The sequence below is a fragment of the Doryrhamphus excisus genome, chromosome 14, assembly GCF_030265055.1.
Source record: "Doryrhamphus excisus isolate RoL2022-K1 chromosome 14, RoL_Dexc_1.0, whole genome shotgun sequence".
Lineage (NCBI taxonomy): Eukaryota > Metazoa > Chordata > Actinopteri > Syngnathiformes > Syngnathidae > Doryrhamphus > Doryrhamphus excisus.
The window spans coordinates 16,828,895-16,841,950 of NC_080479.1; the positions used below are offsets into that span (position 1 = coordinate 16,828,895).

Here is a 13,056-nt window from a genome sequence, read left to right on the forward strand (position 1 = left end):
GTTTTCTATAGTAATGTTTTGCCTCCATTGCTTCTTAGAGAGGGGAGCAGTTTTGGTGCTAGGTGCTAAAAAAAAAAAAAAAAAAAAAAAAAGGACAGGTTGCGACAGATGGATGCACTGGTGATAACGATGCACCTGTTCACCTCTGCAGGGTTTGACGCTTGACACAAAAAAAAAATGGTTGACGGAACCGGTAAAGGGTTATCGGTTAAATACGAGAGTGTCGCCGCATGCAAAGTAGTCGATGTGCAACATCATGTCCTCTCAAGCTCATGCAGAGATCATGTGACCCCGAACCGTTTGTGTGGTCCCCCCCCCCCCTTGTCTTCATCTTTTTCTGACATGTTCACCTTGAGGTCACCTTGCCTTGCGCTGATTGTGCCAGTCAAGCGTGTGCCTTCAGGGAGCTCGTCTGCTGTTCCAGATAGCGCATTATAGGCTTCACATGCAGCTTTTTTTTTTTTTATGGTTCTTGTCTCCTCTATGCAGATCATGGACAAGGCGCTTCTCCCATCCGTGACTCTCATAGTTGGCTGTGGGGTCTCCTCGCTAACTCTGCTCCTCCTCATTATCATCTACGTCTCCGTGTGGAAGTAAGTCACCCCACCAGCAAACCTCAAAGGTTGTTTTTTCTCGTCGTCTCTGCAGCCAAACTTATGCTTTTGCTTCTTCTGACTAACCCCCAGGTACATCCGCTCCGAGCGCTCCGTTATCCTCATCAACTTCTGCCTCTCCATTATATGCTCCAACGCGCTCATTCTCGTTGGACAAACTCAGGCTCGCAATAAGGTAGGGTTTCTAACACTGATACGATACAAACAGAAATGTATTTATCCGATACTGATGGATCCACAACCCCCCCCCCCCCCAGGTGGTGTGCACACTGGTGGCGGCTTTCCTCCACTTCTTCTTCCTCTCGTCTTTCTGCTGGGTGCTGACAGAAGCTTGGCAGTCGTACATGGCTGTCACTGGTCGTCTGCGTAACCGCATCATCCGCAAGCGCTTCTTATGCTTAGGCTGGGGTAAGTTAGCGTTTGTTATCTTTCGCTTCAATTTTGTCGCTTTCGCCCCCCCCCAACCCAGACTCTAACCCCTTATTGTTTATGATTCCAGGCTTGCCTGCATTAGTGGTGGCTGTGTCTGTGGGCTTCACCAAAGCCAAGGGCTACGGCACCGTCAACTAGTAAGTCTTTTTCATGTTTGTTTTTGGTAGAAATTCATTTTTTGTAAGTTTCATAGGGGTTAGACCTGCAACGAATCATTATTTTTTTTTATCGATTAATCCCAAGCTTGTTCTCTCGATTAATTGCGTAGTCAAAGCTTATGTGTGTGAATATCTTGCAGATGTAATGGGTCAGAAAACCGAGAAATATATAATTTACTAACATAGTGGTTGATTAATGAGTCATAGATTAATTGTTCTAATATAGAAGATATGTTCCTCTACCTTGTACAGTGGAGCATGTTGAAAATGAAGCATTTTCAAACTTGTTTTCACTTATTATGTCTATTTTGTTAGTAATAGGAGCGTAATTGTGACTATAGGGGTGTTATTTTATGTCTAGAGGGCTCTAATAATGTTAAAAACAGGATTCGCTGACAATTCTGGAACCAGTAAAAAAGAATAAAAATAAAAATAAAAATAGAAAATAAATACAAAATAAAAAAAACTATTAGGAAAGCAGGAAGCGAACAAATTAATGAGTAATAGATTAATTGTTCTAATATAGAACATATGTTTCTCTACCTTGTACAGTGGAGCGTGTTTTTATTTTCTATTCTTTTTTTTGCCTAAATGAAGCATTTTCAAACTTATTTTCACTTATTATGTCTATTTTGTTTCGTAATAGGAGCGTAAATGTGACTATAGGGGTGTTATTTTATGTCTAGAGGGCTCTGATAATGTTAAAAACAGGATTCTCTGACAATTCTAGAACCACTAAAAAAAGAATAAAATAAAAATAAACAGAAAAATAAATACAAAATTAAAAAAAACTATAATAGGAAAGCAGGAAGTGAACAAATTAATGAGTCATAGATTAATTGTTCTAATATAGAACATATGTTTCTCTACCTTGTACAGTGGAGCGTGTTTTTATTTTATATATATATTTTGCCTAAATGAAGCATTTTCAAACTTATTTTCACTTATTATGTCTATTTTGTTTCGTAATAGGAGCGTAAATGTGACTATAGGGGTGTTATTTTATGTTTAGAGGGCTCTAATAATGTTAAAAACAGGATTCGCTGACAATTCTGGAACAAATAAAAATAAATGAAAATAAAAATATATACAAAATTAAAAAAAACTATATTAGGAAAGCAGGACGTGAACAAATAACAGTTACTGATTGTAAAAGTACCAGATGGAGGGGTAGGATTTAATAAGCTTTGCTTCTTCCTACTCCTTTTTGGACATGTGGAACTGTGAACTGATTATGGGATGCATTCAATTGTAATCTGATGCATGTTCAAATGAAATAAAAACCAACTTTGGAATTTGGACTGTATTTGGAAAATGTGTTTTGTAAGGTCAAACATTAAATCATTGCGTCCCTCTTTGTATTCTATTCCAGCTGCTGGCTGTCTCTGGAGGGCGGACTTCTCTACTCCTTTGTTGGCCCCGCCGCTGCCGTTGTTTTGGTTGGTATCTGATCTGATTTCAACATTCTAATCCAATCCAATGCTTTATTCCTCCATGCATTTCCCATTTTATAACTGACCATTCTGGGTTGTTGTTTTTTTTTTCCAACCAGGTGAATATGGTCATTGGTATTCTGGTCTTCAACAAGCTGGTATCCAAGGACGGCATCACTGATGTGAAGCTGAAGGAGAGAGCTGGGTAGGTCCTATTGATCTTCTATTTGCACCACGGGGTGTGTGTTTATCGCACCCATCAGCACCATTACAGCTGTACTGATGATGTGGTCGGCTGTCGAGGTTCTCAAACAAAGAACTGTCGAAAAGTAGAAGAATACACCCTTACTTAATTTGTATACTTCAAATTAAATGCAGTGGAACCTGTTAATGTCAACGACCAACGTAAACTTCAAAATAAGAGAGCATAGAAAACTTTTCAATACGTTTTTAACATTGTTAGAGCCCTCTCGCCATGAAATAACACCCCTATAGTCACATTTAGACTCCCATTACACAATATAGGAGACAGGAAAATGAGACTCACATATGTTAGCATTGGGAGAGTTCCTTGTTGCTGTTTTTTTTTTGTGAAACATGAACACATATTTCTTTTCTTTTGTATTTTTGTAGAGAAAACGAGTTAATATGAGCTAGCTAACAACAGGCATCATTCATTCATTCATTTTCTACCGCGTTTCCTCACGAGGGTCGCGGCGGGGGTGCTGGAGCCTATCCCAGCGGGGTACACCCTGGACTGGTTGCCAGCCAATCACAGGGCACATATAGACAAACAACCATTCACACTCACATTCATACCTATGGACAATTTGGAGTCGCTAATTAACCTAGCATGTTTTTGGAATGTGGGAGGAAACCGGAGTACTCAGAGTAAACCCATGCATGAAACGGGGAAAACATGCAAACTCCACACAGAGGTGACCGAGGGTGGGATCGAACTCGGGTCTCCAAGCTGTGAGGCCTGCGCACTAACCACTTTCTATGTCCTCCAATGAACTGCTTTGCTCAGACACAATGCAGAATAGGAAACTTCAAAAAACTCATATTGGTACTTCTTTGTATATTTTTTAGGTGTTAAGTTACTGTGTGATGAGTTTAGTTTTTTTTTTGCAAGCATAAACATGGCTAAATAAACTAATAGACATGGTTTTGGAATGTGGGAGCAAAACCGGAGTACCCGGAGAAAACACACTCATGCACGGGGAGAACATGCAAACTCCACACAGAGATGACCGAGGGTGGAATTGAACCCCGGTCTCCTAGCTGTGAGGTCTTAGCGCGCTAACCACTCGTCCGCCGTGCCGCCGCTTACTATTTATGTACATAGAAAATATCAAACTCTTTGAATGCATCCTTGAATGTCATTGTTGAATGGCTTTAACATACAAGTAGCAAGAATTCCCACACTGTTGTATTTGCCTGAAGTGTGCGTGGGAGTGGGAAAAACCCCTCATTGAAACGATACCTATTCTTTGTGTTCTCCTTCAGGGCATCGCTATGGAGCTCCTGCGTGGTTCTACCTCTGTTGGCTCTCACGTGGATGTCTGCCGTGCTCGCCATCACCGACCGCCGTTCCGCACTCTTCCAGATCCTTTTCGCCGTCTTCGATTCCCTGGAAGGTTTCATCATCGTCATGGTCCATTGCATCCTGCGTCGAGAGGTAAAAGAAACTTTTTTTGATTGTTTTTTACTTTATGCGCTTTCATTGAGCTGCGGGTTTTAATATGCAATTTTCCTTAATAATTCCCCATTTAGGTTCAGGAAGCTGTTAAGTGCAGGGTAGTGGACCGCAAGGACGACGGAAATGGAGATTCCGGCAGCTCCCATCACAATGGACACAACCAGCTCACGGTATGTTTTTTTTTAATGTTTATTGACTTTAATAATTTTTTGAGTGCCTTTTGAATTTTATATTGCACTGACGGAATGTTTATACTCTTTTTCAGCAGTCCGATAATGAAAAGGACGGGGATTCGAACAGACAAGGTAAACATGACGCTTTTTTTGCTCTTAACAAGTTTTCCATTAGCATTTCATTATGTAAGCCCTCATTGTTATTCTATTTTGTTTTCCTTTTTTTTTTAAAAAGGAATGAGCAGCTCCTCGGAAGAGAAAATGTCGCCGCCTCAAATGCCTCTTCCCATGGGACCCAACTTCCACACTTTACCATCCAGCAAAAGCCACATGCAAGCCGTTCCCGAATATTCCAGCCACACTCTCACACTGAAACGGGAAAAGAGCCGTTTGGCCGGCGGAGTCGACCCATCCTGCGGGAAACCCGTATACGTCTGCGAGGGGGAGCTCTTCCAGCAACTGGATGCCGATCTCGCGTTGGTTCAAGCAGAGGGCGGAGTCTCCACCAGCGGCGGCGGCGGCTACGTGCTCATGCCCAACACGACGTCCACGCTGAGATCCAAGCCGAAAGACGATGCGACAAAATACAACATCTGCGTGGAGCAACTCCCGCAGGCGAGACTCATGCACATGGGCGGGCCTTTTGCCGAGCCGCAAACCGCCTTCGGGATCAAATCCATCCCTCCCGATCAGATCAGCGTTTCCTATTCCGAGAGGGACTCGCCTATCCAGAACATCCACAACATGTCCAGTGAATCTCACATCACCCATAGCAGCCTGGAGAACACCTTTGAGTCCATGAACTCCATGATGTCCAAAAGCGAGACCATCTCCACCTTATCCATGAGCTCCTTAGAGGTAACACTGAATTCATATATTTTATTTTATTATATATATATTTTTCCAATATTTTGTTTATTCAACTTTTTTTTTACACTTTCTTTTACAGAGACAAAAGTCCCGATATGCTGAACTGGACTTTGAGGTAAATACCAGTCAGATTTTGTTGATTATTATTATTATTATTTATTATTAAACCCAAAAAATGCATATTTAACCAGTCAGATTTTGTTGATTATTATTATTATTTATTATTAAACAAAAAAAATGCATATTTAACCAGTCAGATTTTGTTGATTATTATTATTATTTATTATTAAACAAAAAAAATGCATATTTAACCAGTCAGATTTTGTTGATTATTATTATTATTATTATTATTTATTATTAAACCCAAAAAAATGCATATTTAACCAGTCAGATTTTGTTGATTATTATTATTATTTATTATTAAACAAAAAAAATGCATATTTAACCATTCAGATTTTGTTGATTATTATTATTATTTATTATTAAACAAAAAAAATGCATATTTAACCAGTCAGATTTTGTTGATTATTATTATTATTTATTATTAAACAAAAAAAATGCATATTTAACCAGTCAGATTTTGTTGATTATTATTATTATTATTATTTATTATTAAACCAAAAAAAATGCATATTTAATAAGAAGCATTTAAATATGATATGTAGTACTCTAAACTGGTCACTAGGTGTCAGTAATGATACTGAATTGATGATACTGGGTGAGACACACAAGCACCAGACTTGATCGGGCTTTTATTTTGTAAGTTTGAAGTAGCTCACAACATCACTTCCTGTCCTATAGGTGACTATAGGGATGTTATTTCATGTCAAGAGGGCTCTGATAATGTTAAAAACAGTATTTGGAATGGTGTAAACAGGTTTATTATGAAATATTATTATGCTATCATACTATGAAAGTTTGAAGCTCACAACACCACTTCCTGTCCGCGCTTACACACATTTACAGCTACACACACGTCTTATTTATGTCTTAAATATTCCCGTTATATCGACTATATTGGGTATTGAGTGTAAAGGTGACTATAGGGGTGTTATTTCATGTCAAGAGGGCTCTAATAATGTTAAAAACAGTATTTGGAAGGGTGTAAACAGGTTTACTATGAAATATTATTATGCTATCATACTATGAAATATATTATGAAATATATTATGAAAGTTTGGAGTAGCTCACAACATCACTTCCTGTCCGCGCTTACACACATTTACAGCTACACACACGTGCACAAGTCTTATTTATGTCTTAAGTGTTCTCGTTATATCGACTATATTGGGTAATAAGAGCGTAAAGGTGACTATAGGGGTGTTATTTCATGTCAAGAGGGCTCTAATAATGTTAAAAACTGTATTTAGATGGGTGTGAACAGGTTTATTATGAAATATTATTATGCTATTATTATACTATGACATATATTATGAAATATTACGATGCTGAGAGAGAAAATTTCATTTTAGACCCCCCCCCTCCCTTTAAATGAAAGCATTACCTGCAAATTTGAAACCCCATATATATATTAATTCTTTCGATTTGTTTTTTTTTCCTACAGAAAATAATGCACACGAAGAAGCGTCACCAGAATATGTTCCAGGACCTGAACAGGAAGTTACATCATGGTGATAAGGACAGGGAGTCGCCTGCATCCGACAGCAAGGTAACACATGATCTACTACATTATGCCCGTTATCCACCATTACACCAAAAAAAAAAATAATAATAATAAAATTCATACATTCAAATATGGGAAAAAAAAAGAAAAAAAAATAATGACACCAGAGGCAAGGACTCAGTTAATTATTATTATTATTATAATAAAGGAGCATGATGGTGTAAAAATGAGTTATGGTTAACATTGAGGTCATTTCAATAAGGATGCATTTTCTTCCTTGCTTCCAACAGTCTGTGAGATGGAGCGTATCATCAGCAGGAAGTGACAAAACGAACCACAGCGTGAGTGTTTATATATATATATATATACATATATATAACCTCACAATTACAAATTAACCGCCTATAAGCAAGGCACACCATCAATAGTACGCTTGCTCCATTGCCAATATTCCTTATTAGACAATTAATTACCTCCAATGGAATTAAGAATAATTCATTTTTATTACATCAGCTACTATGATGAGTGAAGCTAGTGCTAACATGTCATATCTTTGTCTCCCCCCTCGTGTTTGCCGCCCCTCCCCTTTATAGGACAAACAGCAGGCTCCCATGGAAAGACCTTGGGAAGCGGTACGGGTATTACCACAGCAGTCTCCTCCCGCGTGGGTTCGCAAAGATCTGGAGCCTCTGGCTGCGTCGCCACTGGAGTTGCACGCCGTGGAATGGGAGAAAACGGGCACCCCCATCCCTCTGGTGGGGCAGGACATCATTGACCTGCAGACAGAGGTCTGAACAGAGGGGATGGGATTCGGAAGCCTTATTTTACCTCGGTTCCCTGTCGGGCTCCTGTTTAGGTACAGTAAAGGAATACAGGAAGTGAATCGATGTCTTCAAACCCTCAGCGGGAGCAAAAAGGGGGGAGAGTGGAGTGCTTGATGATTGTTTCCTCTCCGAGTGGACTTAAAGCAGCTCTGGTTAGAGTGCTCAGGAGGTCAAAGGGCTGGTGGAATGCTCCGTGGTCCATGCCAGGCCAGCGTCGCCTGTGGTTCTTGTAATGTACGCCGGAAACCCGGTCAGATACTTCTTTGCAAATTACGAGACAAACACTTTTTTTTTTAGGAGGGGGAGGAATCAGCATATTGACAGCATATTTGAATTAATTTACTTGGATTTTTTTTTTTTTTTTTTTCGTTTCTGGTGCATTTTATTCCTTCTTTTACCGTTTTACGTCTGGAATTTTAAAAAAAATGAGACTCTTCCATGAGACTTGTTTGCCATTCATATCACCACAGTTATTATTGCTGCTGTTATTATTATGTTTTTTTTTTAACTTTAAGTAGGGATGGGTATAATCATTATTGAAGCATTTGTTAAGAATAATACTGACTAATCACATCTTGTGGCTAATCGAAGCTAGCTTTCTACTGTATCGTTCCACAAAATCCAGACCCCCCCCAAAAAAAATTACCCTACAAATTGCTAACCGCATTGCATTTTTTTATTGAGTGCCATTGCTAAATATGAAATTCATATTTTTTGGAATTTCTGGATTTACCTTATTTTCTATCATTTTTGCCTAAATTATGCATTTCCAAGCATAGAAATGGCTAAATTAACTAAAATACGACATTCAGAAGACGCATTCAAAGACATTGTGATGATGTGTAATATTCTACAATAGTCACTCGTTGTCAGTAATGCTACTGTAATGTTCCGCGAGACACACAAGCACCAGACTTGATTCATATTTTTGAATTTCTGGATTTGCCTTATTTTCTGTCGTTTTTTTGCCTAAATTATGTATTTTCAAGCATAGAAATGGCTAAATTAACTAAAATACGACTGATTATAAGGCATTCGGAAGACGCATTCAAAGACATTGTGGTGATCTACAATAGTCACTAGTTGTCAGTAATGCTACTGTAATGTTCCGCGAGACACACAAGCACCAGACTTGAGTCTATATTGTGTCTTATTTTCAATATACATAAATATAGGGGTGTTAGTTTATTTCTTGAGGGCTCTAGACTGGCAAAAAATACTCTACACATTGCTGATAGCATTGCTGTCTGTTCATTTTTATTGAGTGCAATTGCTAAATTAGAAATTCATATTTTTGAATTTCGGGAATTTCTGGATTTACCTTATTTTCTATCGTTTTTGCCGAAATTATGCATTTTCAAGCATAGAAATGGCTAAATTAACTAAAATACGACTGAATATAAGGCATTCAGAAGACGCATTCAAAGACATTGTGATGATGTGTATTCTACAATTGTCACGAGTTGTCAGTAATGCTACTGTAATGTTCAGCGAGACACACAAGCACCAGACTTGAGTCTATATTGTGTCTTATTTTCAATATACATAAATATAGGGGTGTTAGTTCATTTCTTGAGGGCTCTAGACTGGTTTTGTATGCACTGACTGCTAAAATATTCGTCTGAAACGAGGGATTATTGTATGGAAAAGCCCTTCAGGTAGCATTATTGCATTGAAATGGGAGTTCAGAACATTCAGTTCATGATTCTCCAATCCCATCCAATTCTTTGAAATGCCCATCCCTAGTTTATATTTTAATTGTGTATTTTTATTTCCGATGTATTATGATGCAGTATGCACTGCAATATGGGACAAACCAACCGAATCGTGACCCCCACCCTCCGTCCCCCCGTCCCTGCATTTGCTTCGACACCAAAGCACCAGCACCACAATACAGACTCTTGACGCGGAGCAGTGCACTGTGGGAATGGGCTGGGCTTGGTTTCTCAGCCTTGCGGGACCATGCGGACTTCTCTGACGCTCCTGGCGCTGATGTGACAGTGCAGTCGGTCTCTGGCTGTCAAACCTTCAACACATTTGTGTTTTCAGACCATCAGTGTGAAAAAAAAAAAACAAACGGTGCAATATGATGGGTGCTTGATGCTCAAGCAAGACCGATATTTAGGATTTAGGACATTCTTTTCTTACCGATGATTCAAATCTTTTATACCATCTTCCTCATAATTGCAGAGCATATAGACGCTATATGAGAATATATTGTATAACAAATCTGTATTAGTAATTCAAGGAATTTATTAACTAGAGATTTGTTAGCATTAAACTCCATATTTGGAGGTGTCTGTGACAGGTTAGATCATTGTACTTCTATAAAGCAAACATTGTATAGAATGAATGAATTATCTCTCCAATTTGCTTCGGGATGTTTGTTATTACTCTCCACTGTGTCGCGACGAGTAATGGAACCTCATGTCCTCATGTAAGAGTGTGTTTTTTGATAACCTTGTCAGTAATTACCTGCCAATTTTCCTAGTTCCTCTGTACTAGTCCAATTCATACCTCGAAAGGACGTGTATTGAATAATCATTTGTATTTTCTTGTCACAAATTGTTTTCCCCTCCCTTAAATGTACAGTTTTCACAGCACAAAATGAATGTGATTAATTTCTAATAAAATGATATATACATTACATGACGGATGTGTGTTTATGTATAAACTTTTTCACATACAGAGAAGATAAGACCAACATCAACACAGCAAATTATATACCATTATATACCTGGGTAGCATCACTGACATGGACAATTGCTCAGCAAAGCATTGTCCTGGGAAAATCTATTTATTTTTAAATCTATTTACTCATGTTCAGCACTCTGTTAAATGTTAAATATTTAGCAATCAAATCCTCAAGTCAGCACATTTCAGACAGGCGCATGATACGGACGCCCCTCTCCCCCAAACGTGGTGGATGAAACCAAATAAGCATAGCAAAGGGGGTGTTTATCACTACACCGTATCCCTCAGGTTAACTACGAGGTAAAAAAAATTAAACTTACAACAGTAATTTCTCAAAAATAAATATAATTATTGTTAATACAGACCTATTATGCTAATTTTTTGGCCGTTTGTATTGTATTGTGGACTCGTACAGCGCAGCTAACACCCACAGCCCGCTTCCGGGTTCTCCACTCTGCTGTGGTTGGTCACGCTCCCGCGTGCATAAAAAGACTTCCGGTTTGTACCGCTTTACTGAAGTTAGTAAACGGTATAGGAATTCATTAGAAATGGCGATTTACCTCTTTAAAATGTCAGCTTTTAACATACAAACATGTGTTTTGGATTGCGAATTCGATCCGGAAGTAGAGACTGGACAGTCCAAAGTTTTTCAAAAAGAGAGGTTACTTCAAGACGTCACTCAATGGTAAGTAGCTTTAGCATTTTAGCATATGTTTTCTACAGTTTCTGTAATGGGAATACCAGTGTTAGAAAATTCGGGAAGAGCCACTAATTGTGGTGGGAAAAGGTTATTAGCAACCCCGCTTCCTGTATGCACACTCTATAATGCTACAGAGACAAGATAATGGTGGCGTCTTTAGGGTTTGTAAACAAATGTGGCTTTCCCTTTCAATGCATTGCTAGCAATGGTCAATTTTATTTTTAGTATGTGCCGTGGGCCAACGAAAGAAACAGACGTGGGGTTGCAAATGGATCCCAGGTCGCACTTTGTGCACCCCTGCTTTAGTAGAAGCACAGATATCAGTAATCTATTTTTAATAGCCATTTTAAAGCCTCTGGCAAGGAACATTTATTTTTTTTCCTAAAAATAGTCATGATTTGTTGGTTCCCAAAATAACAAGCACTTAAGATGATAAAAGAGCAACTGTCCTCTATTCTATTTTCATTCTTTCCAAAGAGACAAATCATTACAAAGAGAGGTGCATGATGTGAAAAGGCATAATATCTGGGATGGACATTTGAGTCTGTTTGGTTTGAACCATTAATACTTTTTTTTTTTTTGTTCCTCCATAGGGTGGTGATGAGGTGAGAAGCACTGACTCTTTAAGAATCTCAACCACACTGAAAGAAGCATGATAAGGTGGTCAGTAGTGGTGGTGGGGGGGGGCGATCATTCCGGTTCATTCAGTAAAAAGATTTGTTCATTTTGGTCAATTGGTCATTAGCCTGTGATCTCCCCATGTGTATAGACCCGGTCAGCTGTGTGGAGTCAGTCCGTTCACTCATGTTCACGTTGCTTCCAACTCAACAGCGCAATAGTCGGTAATGAACGAACGAGTCAAAAGACGAAGGAGGCAAAAACGAGTCAGTCATGTTGACGTTTCTTCGGACTCGACAGCGAAATAGCACGTGATGACTAGTGGTGTGTCGGTCATGAACAAATGGGTCGAGTCAGTCCGTTCACTCATGTTCACGTTTGTACCGACTCAACAGCGTAACAACACGTGATGACTAGTGGTGTGTCGGTCATGAACGAATGGGTCAAAAGAACTCATTTCAGTCGAGTCAGTCCGTTCACTCATGTTCATATTTATTCCGACTCAACAGCGTAACAACACGTGATGACTAGTGGTGTGTCGGTCATGAATGACGAACGGGTCAAAAGAACTCATTTCAACCGTGTCGAGTCAGTCCGTTCACTGATGTTCACGTTCGTTCCGACTCAACAGCGTAACAACACGTGATGACTAGTGGCGTGTCGGTCATGAACGAACGGGTCGAGTCAGTCCGTTCACTCAATGAACTCATTCAATTCAATCAACTCATTTCAGCCGTGTCGAGTCAGTTCGTTGACTCATGTTAACGTTCGTTCCGACTCAACAGCGTAACAACACCTGTTGACTAGTGGCGTGTCGGTCATGAACGAACGGGTCGAGTCAGTCTGTTCACTCATGTTCACACTCGACAGCGAACGAACGGGTCGAGTCAGTTCGTTCACTCATGTTCACGTTTGTACCGACTCAACAGCGTAACAACACGTGATGACTAGTGGTGTGTCGGTCATGAACGAATGGGTCAAAAGAACTCATTTCAGTCGAGTCAGTCCGTTCACTCATGTTCATATTTATTCCGACTCAACAGCGTAACAACACGTGATGACTAGTGGTGTGTCGGTCATGAATGACGAACGGGTCAAAAGAACTCATTTCAACCGTGTCGAGTCAGTCCGTTCACTGATGTTCACGTTCGTTCCGACTCAACAGCGTAACAACACGTGATGACTAGTGGCGTGTCGGTCATGAACGAACGGGT

At 39.5% G+C, this 13,056-nt stretch overlaps 1 protein-coding gene across 5 annotated transcripts in view; it reads left to right on the forward strand.

The window, feature by feature from the left end:
* Positions 1-10,465, forward strand: part of LOC131101788 (adhesion G protein-coupled receptor B1-like) — a 75,034-nt gene extending 64,569 nt beyond the window's left edge. For 2 of the 5 annotated variants that reach the window (XM_058047139.1, XM_058047138.1), the window contains 14 exons: positions 490-593; positions 687-789; positions 872-1,022; positions 1,114-1,183; positions 2,577-2,643; positions 2,757-2,842; positions 4,147-4,318; positions 4,414-4,509; positions 4,605-4,644; positions 4,748-5,370; positions 5,462-5,497; positions 6,947-7,051; positions 7,297-7,347; positions 7,600-10,465. In XM_058047139.1, the coding sequence (XP_057903122.1) occupies positions 490-593; positions 687-789; positions 872-1,022; positions 1,114-1,183; positions 2,577-2,643; positions 2,757-2,842; positions 4,147-4,318; positions 4,414-4,509; positions 4,605-4,644; positions 4,748-5,370; positions 5,462-5,497; positions 6,947-7,051; positions 7,297-7,347; positions 7,600-7,800 (1,905 nt within the window). In that variant the 3' untranslated portion in view covers positions 7,801-10,465. The remainder of the gene's footprint in view (positions 1-489; positions 594-686; positions 790-871; positions 1,023-1,113; positions 1,184-2,576; positions 2,644-2,756; positions 2,843-4,146; positions 4,319-4,413; positions 4,510-4,604; positions 4,645-4,747; positions 5,371-5,461; positions 5,498-6,946; positions 7,052-7,296; positions 7,348-7,599) is intronic. The other 3 variants (XM_058047140.1, XM_058047142.1, XM_058047141.1) reach the window with 3 other exon arrangements.
* Positions 10,466-13,056: the final 2,591 nt, after the last annotated feature.